The 14590-nt window shown below is 46.0% G+C and overlaps 1 protein-coding gene across 8 annotated transcripts in view; it reads right to left on the bottom strand.

Annotated features, from left to right (window-relative positions):
* The window catches only part of gria4a (glutamate receptor, ionotropic, AMPA 4a), a 197354-nt gene that overhangs the window by 92478 nt on the left and 90286 nt on the right, over positions 1 to 14590 (bottom strand). For all 8 annotated transcript variants that reach the window (XR_008109938.1, XR_008109963.1, XR_008110342.1 and 5 more), the window contains exons 3-6: positions 11428 to 11667; positions 5616 to 5668; positions 5259 to 5390; positions 658 to 711 (exon numbers count right to left, since the gene is read on the bottom strand). Coding sequence is in view for 5 of the 8 variants with exons in the window: in XM_052505532.1 (XP_052361492.1) it covers positions 658 to 711; positions 5259 to 5390; positions 5616 to 5668; positions 11428 to 11667 (479 nt within the window). In the remaining 3 variants the exon portion in view is untranslated. The remainder of the gene's footprint in view (positions 1 to 657; positions 712 to 5258; positions 5391 to 5615; positions 5669 to 11427; positions 11668 to 14590) is intronic.

The raw sequence follows: 14590 nt of genomic DNA, 5'->3' as shown, positions 1-14590 counted from the left end.
GAGAGAGAGAGAGCAAGAGAGAGAGAGAGAGAGAGAGAGAGAGAGAAGAGAGAGAGAGAGAGAAGAGAGAGAGAGAGAGAGAGAGAGAGCAAGAGAGAGAGATGCTAGGCACAACTGCATTTGAAGATTAACCTGGCCTGCCAAGTCTGAACATGAAAGCTCCGAGACAGGGATGTACCTTCTCTTCCCAAGGAATAGAGTAGAGAGAGAGGGAGAGGGAGAGAGAGAGAGAGAGAGAGAGAGATAGAGAGAGAGGGAGAGAGAGAGAGAGAGGGATAGATAGAGAGGGAGGGAGAGTGGGGGGTGGAGATAGAGAGGGAATGGGCTGTCTGAAGTGCCTTCAAACCATCCTCCCCACAAAGCTCTGTCTGGTTCAGAGTTGACTCGTATTTTCCTCAGAGACAAGGTAAACCACAGACACCTGCCTGAACCCCCCTGTTATTACCACAACCTTCCCCCCTTCCTCTCCTCGTCTACTCTCTTTCATCTGCACTAATCTAAAAACCACTATGTGGATAGGGACAGTGGAATTTGCTTTCACTTGTTCAGTTGGTTCATGTTAGCACAGATGAAGGGGAGCAGGAGTAGAGAAGACAAGGAAAGGAAAGGAAACCACTTTAGACTATTGCACTCTTAAGATGGCAAATGCAGACTTACGAGGTTGGCCAAGATGTAATGGTAGCCTTTGACATGTTTTCCCACACTAATGGCCTGGAGAAAGAGAAGAAGAGAAGAGGAAAATAGAGGAGGAAAAACCTTAACCATTTGTCCATCATCACAACACTGTATATATACATGATATGACATTGTAATGTCTTAATTCTTTTGGAACTTCTGTGAGTGTAATGTTTACTGTTAATTATTATTATTTTTTTCACTTTTGTATATTATCTACTTCACTTGCTTTGGCAATGTTAACATATGTTTCCCATGCCAATAAAGCCTTTTGAATTAAATTGAGAGAGAGAGAGAGAGAGACAGAGAGAGACAGAGACAGAGACAGAGACAGAGACAGAGACAGAGACAGAGACAGAGACAGAGACAGACAGACAGACAGACAGACAGACAGACAGACAGACAGACAGACAGACAGACAGACAGACAGACAGAAACAGAGCAGTCTCTGTCAGACTAATGATGCCATCCATGCCAGCTTCTGAGCCAGCTGTTCCTGGGCAGACCATCGCACAGGTGTGTGTGTGTGTGTGTGTGTGTGTGTGTGTGTGTGTGTGTGTGTGTGTGTGTGTGTGTGTGTGTGTGTGTGTGTGTGTGTGTGTGTGTGTGTGTGTGTGTGTGTGTGTGTGTGTGTGTGTGTGTGTGTGTGTGTGTGCATTTGTGTGTGTGTGTGTGCATTTGTGTGTGTGTGTGCAATCGTGTGTGCGTGTGCATTTGTGTGTGCGTGTGAGTGAGTGTGTGTGTGTGTAGAGCTGCTGGTGTCTGCCCATATTTGTCAGACCAGTAGACAGGAAGGGAGATCTGGCCAGAAAAGGAAGTGATGCATGCAAAGGAAGTAGTGACAGATGACTGACCAATAGGACGTTACCCTGGAGTGGGGTCAAAGGTGACAGCAGCAGAGAAGAGGCAGACAGACACACCAGTCTCAACTGTCAGAGTCAAAGTCTGGCTGTAAATAGATGGGTTCAGTGAAGAGAGGAGTAGAGGGAAACTAATGCGGATGGACAACCACAAGGCTTAGAGAGAGATTGTGTGTGTGTGTGTGTGTGTGTGTGTGTGTGTGTGTGTGTGTGTGTGTGTGTGTGTGTGTGTGTGTGTGTGTGTGTGTGTGTGTGTGTGTGTGTGTGTGTGTGTGTGTGTGTGTTTGGGTGAGTTCTGTGGTCACCTGTTCTAGAATGCTCTGCGGTTTCTCATACTCACCTGTTCTAGAATGCTCTGTAATCTCTCACCAGACACACTTGTTCTAGAATGCTCTGCAGTCTCTCAGACTCACCTATTCTAGAATACTCTGCAGTCTCTCATCAGACTCACTTGTTTTAGAATGCTCTGCAGTCTCTCATCAGACTCACCTGTTCTAGAATGCTCTGCAGTCTCTCATCAGACTCACCTATTCTAGAATGCTCTGCAGTCTCTCAGACTCACCTGTTCTCGAATGCTCTGCAGTCTCTCAGACTCACTTGTTCTAGAATGTTCCGCAGTCTCTCAGACTCACCTGTTCTAGAATGATCTGCATTCTCTCACCAGACACACCTGTTCTAGAAAGCTCTACAGTCTCTCAGACTCATCTGTTCTAGAATGCTCTGCAGTCTCTCAGACTCATCTGTTCTAGAATGCTCTGCAGTCTCTCAGACTCAGCTGTTCTAGAATGCTCTGCAGTCTCTCAGACTCAGCTGTTCTAGTATGATCTACAGTCTCTCAGACTCAGCTGTTCTAGTATGATCTACAGTCTCTCAGACTCAGCTGTTCTAGAATGCTCTGCAGTCTCTCAGACTCAGCTGTTCTAGTATGATCTACAGTCTCTCACTCACCTGTTCTAGAATGCTCTGCAGTCTCTCAGACTCAGCTGTTCTAGTATGATCTACAGTCTCTCAGACTCAGCTGTTCTAGTATGATCTACAGTCTCTCACTCACCTGTTCTAGAATGCTCTGCAGTCTCTCAGACTCAGCTGTTCTAGTATGATCTCAGTCTCTCAGACTCAGCTGTTCTATCTGTCTCTCACTCACCTGTTCTAGAATGCTCTGCAGTCTCTCAGACTCAGCTGTTCTAGTATGATCTACAGACTCAGCTGTTCTAGTATGATCTGTTCTAGAATGCTCTGCAGTCTCTCAGACTCAGCTGTTCTAGAATGCTCTGCAGTCTCTCAGACTCACCTGTTCTAGAATGCTCTGCAGTCTCTCAGACTCAGCTGTTCTAGTATGATCTACAGTCTCTCAGACTCACCTGTTCTAGAATGCTATGCAGTCTCTCAGACTCAGCTGTTCTAGAATGCTCTGCAGTCTCTCAGACTCAGCTGTTCTAGTATGATCTACAGTCTCTCACTCACCTGTTCTAGAATGCTCTGCAGTATCTCACTCACCTGTTCTAGAATGCACTGCAGTCTCTCAGACTCACCTGTTCTAGAATGCACTGCAGTCTCTCACTCACCTGTTCTAGAATGCTCTGCAGTCTCTCAGACTCTGTTCACTACAGTCTCTCAGACTCAGCTGTTCTAGATGATCTACAGCTCTCACTCACCTGTTCTAGAATGCTCTGCAGTCTCTCAGACTCAGCTGTTCTAGTTGATCTACAGTCTCTCAGACTCAGCTGTTCTAGTATGATCTACAGTCTCTCACTCACCTGTTCTAGAATGCTCTGCAGTCTCTCAGACTCAGCTGTTCTAGTATGATCTACAGTCTCTCAGACTCAGCTGTTCTAGTATGATCTACAGTCTCTCAGACTCACCTGTTCTAGAATGCTCTGCAGTCTCTCAGACTCAGCTGTTCTAGAATGCTCTGCAGTCTCTCAGACTCAGCTGTTCTAGATGATCTACAGTCTCTCACTCACCTGTTCTAGAATGCTCTCACTCACTCACCTGTTCTAGAATGCTCTGCAGTCTCTCACTCACCTGTTCTAGAATGCACTGCAGTCTCTCAGACTCACCTGTTCTAGAATGCTCTGCAGTCTCTCACTCACCTGTTCTAGAATGCTCTGCAGTCTCTCACTCACCTGTTCTAGAATGCTCTGCAATGTTCTAGAATGCACTGCAGTCTCTCACTCACCTGTTCTAGAATGCTCTGCAGTCTCTCACTCACCTGTTCTAGTATGATCTCACCTGTTCTAGAATGCACTGCAGTCTCTCACTCACCTGTTCTAGAATGCTCTGCAGTCTCTCACTCACCTGTTCTAGAATGCTCTGCAGTCTCTCACTCACCTGTTCTAGAATGCTCTGCAGTCTCTCAGACTCACCTGTTCTAGAATGCTCTGCAGTCTCTCACTCACCTGTTCTAGAATGCTCTGCAGTCTCTCACTCACCTGTTCTAGAATGCTCTGCAGTCTCTCACTCACCTGTTCTAGAATGCTCTGCAGTCTCTCACTCACCTGTTCTAGAATGCTCTGCAGTCTCTCACTCACCTGTTCTAGAATGCTCTGCAGTCTCTCACTCACCTGTTCTAGAATGCTCTGCAGTCTCTCACTCACCTGTTCTAGAATGCTCTGCAGTCTCTCACTCACCTGTTCTAGTATGATGTCTCTGTTCTAGAATGCTCTGCACTCTCACTCACCTGTTCTAGAATGCACTGCAGTCTCTCACTCACCTGTTCTAGAATGCTCTGCAGTCTCTCACTCACCTGTTCTAGAATGCTCTGCAGTATCTCACTGTTCTAGAATGCACTGCAGTCTCTCACTCACCTGTTCTAGAATGCTCTGCAGTCTCTCACTCACCTGTTCTAGAATGCTCTGCAGTATCTCACTCACCTGTTCTAGAATGCTCTGCAGTCTCTCACTCACCTGTTCTAGAATGCTCTGCAGTCTCTCACTCACCTGTTCTAGAATGCTCTGCAGTCTCTCACTCACCTGTTCTAGAATGCTCTGCAGTCTCTCAGACTCACCTGTTCTAGAATGCTCTGCAGTCTCTCACTCACCTGTTCTAGAATGCTCTGCAGTCTCTCACTCACCTGTTCTAGAATGCTCAGACTCACCTGTTCTAGAATGCACTGCAGTCTCTCACTCACCTGTTCTAGAATGCTCTGCAGTCTCTCACTCACCTGTTCTAGTCTACAGTCTCTCACTCACTGTTCTAGAATGCACTGCAGTCTCTCACTCACCTGTTCTAGAATGCTCTGCAGTCTGCAGTTCTAGTATGATCTCAGTCTCTCACTCACCTGTTCTAGAATGCACTGCAGTCTCTCAGACTCACCTGTTCTAGAATGCTCTGCAGTCTCTCACTCACCTGTTCTAGAATGCTCTGCAGTCTCTCACTCACCTGTTCTAGAATGCTCTGCAGTCTCTCACTCACCTGTTCTAGAATGCACTGCAGTCTCTCACTCACCTGTTCTAGAATGCTCTGCAGTCTCTCACTCACCTGTTCTAGAATGCACTCACCTGTTCTAGAATGCTCAGTCTCTCACTCACCTGTTCTAGAATGCTCTGCAGTCTCTCACTCACCTGTTCTAGTATGATCTCTCTCACTCACCTGTTCTAGAATGCTCTGCAGTCTCTCACTCACCTGTTCTAGAATGCTCTGCAGTCTCTCACTCACCTGTTCTAGAATGCTCTGCAGTCTCTCACTCACCTGTTCTAGAATGCTCTGCAGTCTCTCACTCACCTGTTCTAGAATGCACTGCAGTCGCTCAGGCTCTAGGTCGATGACATACTTCCTCTCCTGGCGGCGGTCCAGGTCTTCTAGCAGACGACGGTACGCTGCCTCGTTGAAACTCTCCACACAGATGGCACTCACCTGCACAGAGACAGAGCAATTAACCTGTGTGTGTGTGTGTATGTGTGTATGTGTGTGTGTGTGTGTGTGTGTGTGTGTGTGTGTGTGTGTGTGTGTGTGTGTGTGTGTGTGTGTGTGTGTGTGTGTGTGTGTGTGTGTGTGTGTGTGTGTGTGTGTGTGTGTGTGTGTGTGTGTGTGTGTGTGTGTGTGTGTGTGTGTGTGTGTGCGCACCCATGTTGTGCTCACCTGCCAACCGTTTTGACCTGCACGCTCCATGATTGCCTGTAAGATGGCGTAACCTAGACAACAGAACAGAGACATAAAGACAACCTCTCAGACATCACCAACCTGGAGAGATGCCAGGCAGGCCACAAAAATAACATTCCAGAAAATTGAAGCTGAAGATAGAATATACTCACTTTGGGTGGAAAATAGATCAAAAAGTTAAGTCAACAAAAACAGTGTCTTGTAGCAATCAAACTAAACGGAAACACTGCAAATCCCAGACGCCCTTTCCCTCGCTCGCTAGTGCAACCCTTCACTACAGTACCCATCACGCCTCCCGGTACTGTCCTGATCGCCTGTCTCTGACACCTCTGCTGTCGGTTCCTGACTCTATCACCCTCTGTCTTTCTGTCACTGTTTGTCTCTCTCACCCTGATGCCTCCATGATCTCTACAGTTCCCCCTAAACACTCCCAGAGACACAGCAATCACCAACAACAGCTGTCCCTGTGTAAATACTCCTCAGTCTGTCTGTCTGTCTGTCTGTGTCAAGACTAACTAACAGTGTGTCTCTGTCTGTCTGTCTGTCTGTCTGTCTGTCTGTCTGTCTGTCTGTCTGTCTGTCTGTCTGTCTGTCTGTCTGTCTGTCTGTCTGTCTGTCTGTCTGTCTGTCTGTGTCCAAACTACCTAACAGTGTGTCTGTCTGTGTGTATCTATCCAGACTACCTAACAGTCTGTCTGTCTGCCTGTCTGTCTGTCCGTGTTCAGACTGTGTAACAGTATGTCTGTCTGTCTGTCCGTGTTCAGACTGTGTAACAGTATGTCTGTCTGTCTGTCTGTCCGTGTTCAGACTGTGTAACAGTATGTCTGTCTGTCTGTCCGTGTCCAGACTGTGTAACAGTATGTCTGTCTGTCTGTCCGTGTCCAGACTGTGTGCCTATCTCCTGACCAGAACCAAGCCCTGACTATACAACAGACAACAGGAGAAATTGTACAATGAAAAACAAATGCTTATAGACCCAAAATGTGTCAGTTGACAGATGAACACATAAGAATCAGCTTGGGAAGTGATCTTTGTCAACCAATGGGCACACAGCTTACCATGTCTCCCAGCTTACCATGTCTCCCAGCTTACCATGTCTCCCAGCTTACCATGTCTCCCACACGTATAGGCCTTAAAAAACCTCAGTATGTTTCAACATGCATTTCCTCCCAGGTTAAAATGCATTGCAACAGGTGAACCCTCAGTAGTTGCAGAAGCTAAATCTGTGTGTGTGTGTGTGTGTGTGTGTGTGTGTGTGTGTGTGTGTGTGTGTGTGTGTGTGTGTGTGTGTGTGTGTGTGTGTGTGTGTGTGTGTGTGTGTGTGTGTGTGTGTGTGTGTGTGCGTGCGTGCGTGCGTGCGTGCGTGCGTGCGTGCGTGCGTGCGTGCGTGTGTGTGTGTGTGTGTGTGTGCCATGCTGTCTGCAGAGCATGGAGCATATAACAGATCCCTCTTACTGCCCGTTTTCCACCACATTTACCGACAGCGCAGGGCTGATGGGAAATGCTAATGAACGGCCCTGCCACTGCGAATCACGTGTGAGTGAAGCGGAAACGGCACCTCCAATCCCCTTGGTGTCGACCGAGCCAAGCCGGGCCACAGAGAGACTGGCAGAGAGGAGGGAGGCACACACAGTGAGAAAATGTGGTGTATAGAGGGACTGGCACCGTTAGCCACTCAGAGGGTATAGAGAGACCCTGGCATGGCATGCGGATGTTGGAATGTCTGGCTTAGGGTTCCATGCTGAGTATTCCCATGACGATAGTCTGGAGTGGAGGGCATCAGCTGTGCCCACTCTACAAACACACACAGCATCAAGGGGACTGGGCTCCCTTTAACCTCTGTCAACAGTTTAACCCCTCCACAAATAATCACAGTTGCAGTTACAGTCAGTTCTGTAACAAGCTTTCTTAATAGACTGGGTTGAGCTGTGTTAATGACAGGGTTGAGCTGTGTGAATGACTGGGTTGAGCTGTGTGAATGACAGGGTTGAGCTGTGTGAATGACTGGGTTGAGCTGTGTTAATGACTGGGTTGAGCTGTGTGAATGACAGGGTTGAGCTGTGTTAATGACAGGGTTGAGCTGTGTGAATGACTGGGTTGAGCTGTGTGAATGACTGGGTTGAGCTGTGTGAATGACAGGGTTGAGCTGTGTGAATGACAGGGTTGAGCTGTGTGAATGACAGGGTTGAGCTGTGTGAATGACAGGGTTGAGCTGTGTGAATGACAGGGTTGAGCTGTGTGAATGACAGGGTTACCCTAGTAAACTGACCATCCTACCGATCCTCGACTTCGGCGATGTCATCTACAAAATAGCTTCCAACACTCTACTCAGCAAACTGGATGGAGTCTATCACAGTGCCATCTGTTTTGTCACTAAAGCACCTTATACCACCCACCACAGCGACCTGTATGCTCTAGTCGGCTGGCCCTCGCTACATATTCGTCCCCAGACCCACTGGCTCCAGGTCATCTATAAATCTATTCTAGGTAAAGCTCTGCCTTATCTCAGCTCACTGGTCATGATAACAACACCCACCCGTAGCACGCGCTCCAGCAGGTATATCTCACTGGTCATCCCCAAAGCCAACACCTCCTTTGGCCGCCTTTCCTTCCAGTTTTCTGCTGCCAGTGACTGGAACGAATTGCAAAAATCGCTGAAGCTGGAGACTTACATTTCCCTCACTAACTTTAAACATCAGCTGTCTGAGCAGCTAACCAATCGCTGCAGCTGTACATAGTCCATCTGTAAATAGCCCACCCAATCTACCTACCTCATCCCCATATTGTTTTAATGTACTTTTCTGCTCTTTTGCAGACACATATCTTTACTTGCACATCATCATCTGCTCATTTATCACTCCAGTGTTAATCTGATAAATTGTAATTATTTGCTCCTATGGCCTATTTATTGCCTACCTCCTCATGCCTTTTGAACACACTGTATATAGACTTTCTTTTCTCTACTGTGTCATTGACTTGTTTATTGTGTTATTGGCTTGCTTATTGTTAACTCCATGTGTAACTCTGTGTTGTTGTCTGTGTCGCACTGCTTTGCTTTATCTTGACCAGGTCGCAGTTGAAAATGAGAACTTGTTCTAAACAAGCCTACCTGGTTAAATAAAGGTGTTCTCAACAAGCCTACCTGGTTAAATAAAGGTGTTCTCAACAAGCCTACCTGGTTAAATAAAGGTGTTCTCAACTAGCCTACCTGGTTAAATAAAGGTGTTCTCAACTAGCCTACCTGGTTAAATAAAGGTGTTCTCAACTAGCCTACCTGGTTAAATAAAGGTGTTCTCAACTAGCCTACCTGGTTAAATAAAGGTGTTCTCAACTAGCCTACCTGGTTAAATAAAGGTGTTAAATAAATAAAGCCTACCTGGTTAAATAAAGGTGTTCTCAACTGTGCCTACCTGGTTAAATAAAGGTGTTCTCAACTAGCCTACCTGGTTAAATAAAGGTGTTCTGTGTACAACTAGCCTGATCTGGTTAATGACTGGTGTTCTGATCTGTGTTAACTGAGCCTACCTGGTTAAATAACTGAGGTGTTCTCAACTAGCCTGACCTGGTTAAATGAAGGTGTTGTACAGCTGATCAACTAGCCTACCTGGTTAAATGAAGGTGTTCTGTGTTAACTAGCCTACCTGGTTAAATGACTGGTGTTCTCAACTAGCCTGATCTGGTTAAATAAAGCTGTGAAATGAAAAATAAATAAATAAGCTGTGTACAGTTGATCTGTGTTAATGACTGGGTTGAGCTGTGTACAGCTGATCTGTGTTAATGACTGGGTTGAGCTGTGTACAGCTGATCTGTGTTAATGACTGGGTTGAGCTGTGTACAGCTGATCTGTGTTAATGACTGTGTTAATGACTTGAGCTGTGTACAGCTGATCTGTGTTAATGACTGAGTTGAGCTGTGTACAGCTGATCTGTGTTAATGACTGGGTTGAGCTGTGTACTGCTGATCTGTGTTAATGACTGGGTTGAGCTGTGTACTGCTGATCTGTGTTAATGACTGGGTTGAGCTGTGTACAGCTGATCTGTGTTAATGACTGGGTTGAGCTGTGTACTGTTGATCTGTGTTAATGACTGGGTTGAGCTGTGTACTGTTGATCTGTGTTAATGACTGGGTTGAGCTGTGTACAGCTGATCTGTGTTAATGACTGGGTTGAGCTGTGTACAGCTGATCTGTGTTAATGACTGAGTTGAGCTGTGTACTGTTGATCTGTGTTAATGACTGGGTTGAGCTGTGTACTGCTGATCTGTGTTAATGACTGGGTTGAGCTGTGTACTGCTGATCTGTGTTAATGACTGGGTTGAGCTGTGTACAGCTGATCTGTGTTAATGACTGAGTTGAGCTGTGTACAGCTGATCTGTGTTAATGACTGGGTTGAGCTGTGTACAGCTGATCTGTGTTAATGACTGGGTTGAGCTGTGTACAGCTGATCTGTGTTAATGACTGGGTTGAGCTGTGTACAGCTGATCTGTGTTAATGACTGGGTTGAGCTGTGTACAGCTGATCTGTGTTAATGACTGAGTTGAGCTGTGTACTGTTGATCTGTGTTAATGACTGGGTTGAGCTGTGTACAGCTGATCTGTGTTAATGACTGGGTTGAGCTGTGTACAGCTGATCTGTGTTAATGACTGGGTTGAGCTGTGTACAGCTGATCTGTGTTAATGACTGAGTTGAGCTGTGTACAGCGATCTGTGTTAATGACTGAGTTGAGCTGTGTACAGCTGATCTGTGTTAATGACTGAGTTGAGCTGTGTACTGTTGATCTGTGTTAATGACTGGGTTGAGCTGTGTACAGCTGATCTGTGTTAATGACTGAGTTGAGCTGTGTACAGCTGATCTGTGTTAATGACTGGGTTGAGCTGTGTACAGCTGATCTGTGTTAATGACTGGGTTGAGCTGTGTACAGCTGATCTGTGTTAATGACTGGGTTGAGCTGTGTACTGTTGATCTGTGTTAATGACTGGGTTGAGCTGTGTACAGCTGATCTGTGTTAATGACTGAGTTGAGCTGTGTACTGTTGATCTGTGTTAATGACTGGGTTGAGCTGTGTACAGCTGATCTGTGTTAATGACTGGGTTGAGCTGTGTACAGCGATCTGTGTTAATGACTGAGTTGAGCTGTGTACAGCTGATCTGTGTTAATGACTGGGTTGAGCTGTGTACTGTTGATCTGTGTTAATGACTGGGTTGAGCTGTGTACAGCTGATCTGTGTTAATGACTGGGTTGAGCTGTGTACAGCGATCTGTGTTAATGACTGAGTTGAGCTGTGTACAGCTGATCTGTGTTAATGACTGGGTTGAGCTGTGTACTGTTGATCTGTGTTAATGACTGGGTTGAGCTGTGTACAGCTGATCTGTGTTAATGACTGGGTTGAGCTGTGTACAGCTGATCTGTGTTAATGACTGGGTTGAGCTGTGTACAGCTGATCTGTGTTAATGACTGGGTTGAGCTGTGTACAGCTGATCTGTGTTAATGACTGGGTTGAGCTGTGTACAGCTGATCTGTGTTAATGACTGAGTTGAGCTGTGTACGGTACCCACTCCCTCCATCCCATTCTCCTCTTCCTGCTTCCTGCTTCCCTTAGAATGATACGATTGAATGACAGACTGACTGACTGGCTGACTGATTGGCTGACTGATTGACTGACTGATTGACTTACTGATTGACTTACTGACTGACTGTCTGGTTGATTGATTGACTGACTGACCAATTGACTGACTGATTGACTGATCTACTGACTGATTAATTGATTGGGTATTGTTTGATTGACAGCTGGTACCTCTGTCTGTGTCGTAGAGGAATACGAAGCGGCTCCAGTCGTAGTGGTCCAGCAGGGACAGCAGAGCTCCTCTGATAGAGGGGCGGAGCTGCAGGGTGAACTGGCCCTCCCCCTCCGTGGGGAAACTGGGCGTGACCAGGGAGATGTGCAGAGCGCTGCAGAACGACGTCAGGGTGTGCACCGAACGCTTGTCGTACAGGCCGAAGATGGCAAACACACCCCGCGAGTACTGTGAACAGACTGCAGGGAGAAAGAGAGAGAAGGAGGAGGGAAGGGGAAGGGAGTGGATGAGAATGCTTAAAGGCTATTTGGATTGTATAAATGCAATAGACATTTGACATAGAGCCAGAAGAACACACTGGGAATACAGAGAACAGAATGCAGGCACAGAGGCAGAGACAGAGATGCTCATTAATGTATATTCACACAGTGGAATCTCGTGTAATACGTCAAACATTATAACAAGTGGATGCTGCAGTTTTATCTTCCATAATTACAACAACACATTGCAGCTGCTGGGTGCATATCAGAGCGTGTGTGTGTGTGTGTGTGTGTGTGTGTGTGTGTGTGATTGTCAAAAGAGCTAACAAAAACACAGAAAATAATCATTGCAACTTGATTTTCATATCACAGAAATGTCTCCCGGTAATTATTTTGGCCAATTCCACAGTAGAGAGCCAAACACTGATAACATAATTACTACACATAAACAATCAGTTTCCGCTGACTCCTCTGGGAGGTCATCTCTCACACAGACAACAACAACAACAACAACAACAAATTAAGCAAATAATTATGACTCATGTCTCTCTGTTACAATTCCATGGTGATGTATGCCACCCATCTCCCTAAAACCCTTCAGCTCAGAGAGAGAGAGAGAGAGAGAGGAGAGAGAGAGAGAGAGAGAGAGAACGAGAGAGAGAGAGAGAGAGAGAGAGAGAGAGAGAGAGAGAGAGAGAGAGAGAGAGAGAGAGAGAGAGAGAGAGAGAGAGAGAGAGAGAGAGAGAGAGAGAGAGAGAGAGAGAGAGAGAGAGAGAGAGAGAGAGAGAGAGAGAGAGAGAGAGAGAGAGAGAGAGAGAGAGAGAGAGAGAGAGAGAGAGAGAGAGAGAGAGAGAGAGAGAGAGAGAGAGAGAGAGAGAGAACGAGAGAGAGAGAGAGAGAGAGAGAGAGAGAGAGAGAGAGAGAGAGAACGAGAGAGAGAGAGAGAGAGAGAGAGAGAGAACGAGAGAGAGAGAGAGAGAGAGAGAGAGAGAGAGAGAACAGAAAGAGAGAGAGAGAGAGAGAGAGAGAGAGAGAGAGAGAGAGAGAGAGAGAGAGAGAGAGAACAAGAGAGAGAGAGAGAGAGAGAGAGAGAGAGAGAGAGAGAGAGAGAGAGAGAGAGAGAAGAAGAGAGAGAGAGAGAGAGAGAGAGAGAGAGAGAGAGAGAGAGAGAGAGAGAGAGAGAGAAGAGAGAGAGAGAAAGGAGAGAGAACAAGAGAGAGAGAGAGAGAGAGAGAGAGAGAGAGAGAGAGAGAGAGAGAGAGAGAGAGAGAGAGAGAGAGAGAGAGAGAGAGAGAGAGAGAGAGAGAGAGGAGAGAGAAAGAGCCCCCTCTGACATGTCTGTCTCTTGTCTGAAAACGTTCCCTCTGCTTTCACCTCTCTGCCACCGTATGTCACTCATCTACTGCTCAGTTACTGGAGGATGATGCGATGCGTTTGGATTATGCATCCGTAGTGTAACTTTCATTTCCTGCCACACACACACACACACACACACACACACACACACACACACACACACACACACACACACACACACACACACACACACACACACACACACACACACACACACACACACACACACACACACACACACACACACACACACACACACACACACACACACACACACACACACACACACACACACACACACACACACACACACACACTGCTGCTTCACACTGTGTGTCATAGACCTGCTCCTAACCATGTTAGTGTTGTGGGAACACAACGATAGATAGAACCCCTTGGGCTGATATGAACAGGGATTAGACACTGGGCAGGGCCAAGAATGTGGGTTGATATGAACAGGGATTAGACACTGGGCAGGGCCAAGAATCTGGGTTGATATGAACAGGGATTAGACACTGGGCAGGGCCAAGAATCTGGGCTGACACGAACAGGGATTAGACACTATGTCAGGGCCCTGAATCTGGGCTGATATGAACAGGGATTAAACACTCATTAGGTATTAAAAGACACCATAATCCACATGGACATTCATCTAATTCACTTTCACTATCAGAGGTAAGGCTCCCGCATGCTTCCTATTCTTTGTTGAGTCAAAGCCGAAGTTCGGTAGCCGAAGTCTACACTTCTCATTCGGTGACTGGTCAACAGTAGGGATTCATCAATGACCTGTTTGTTGTCGTTCAACGAGAGACGACTTGTTTTCATGTACATTTCTTCATTGAGAATTACTGCACCAAACATCTTAGTTATCTGTGAAATTGAGCGACTTAAATCTCCTCTGCAAAAACTTAATAATGTCTTGAGTTATTTTATCTTGCGTTATCTTGAGTTATCTTAGATGAATTCTGACTATATTAATTCTGGCTACGGCGTGGATGGACAAACAGAACTATTACCGCTTTTATGTCGTTTCTAGCGAAGGTCTTTTGAGTATGTGTAGTCGAGTTCTGATAGGAGCAAACCCAACCTAGTATGCAGACGCCTTGACAGACGTTCACCTTGGCTCACAGTCAACATACACCTATGGGAGAGAACTGAAAGCAATTTGAAATGTAACTATATTGCTTTCTCCATCTCTCTATTGCTCCTTTCTCATTCATCCACAAATTCAATTAAATTCAATTCAATTCAAGGGGCTTTATTGGCATGGGAAACATATGTTAACTTTGCCAAAGCAAGTGAAATAGATAATATACAAAAGTGATATAAACAATAAAAATGAACAGTAAACATTACACTCACAGAAGTTCCAAAAGAATAAAGACATTACAAATGTCATATTATGTCTATATACAGTATTGTAACAATGTACAAATGGTTAAAGTACAAAAGGGAAAATAAATAAGCATAAATATGGGTTGTATTTACAAGGGTGTTTGTTCTTCACTGGTTGCCCTTTTCTTGTGGCAACAGGTCACAAATCCCC

Source organism: Oncorhynchus keta, chromosome 1, assembly GCF_023373465.1.
Source record: "Oncorhynchus keta strain PuntledgeMale-10-30-2019 chromosome 1, Oket_V2, whole genome shotgun sequence".
Lineage (NCBI taxonomy): Eukaryota > Metazoa > Chordata > Actinopteri > Salmoniformes > Salmonidae > Oncorhynchus > Oncorhynchus keta.
Note: the sequence above shows the minus strand (reverse complement) of the source record. Positions and strands in the feature narration are given on the sequence as shown.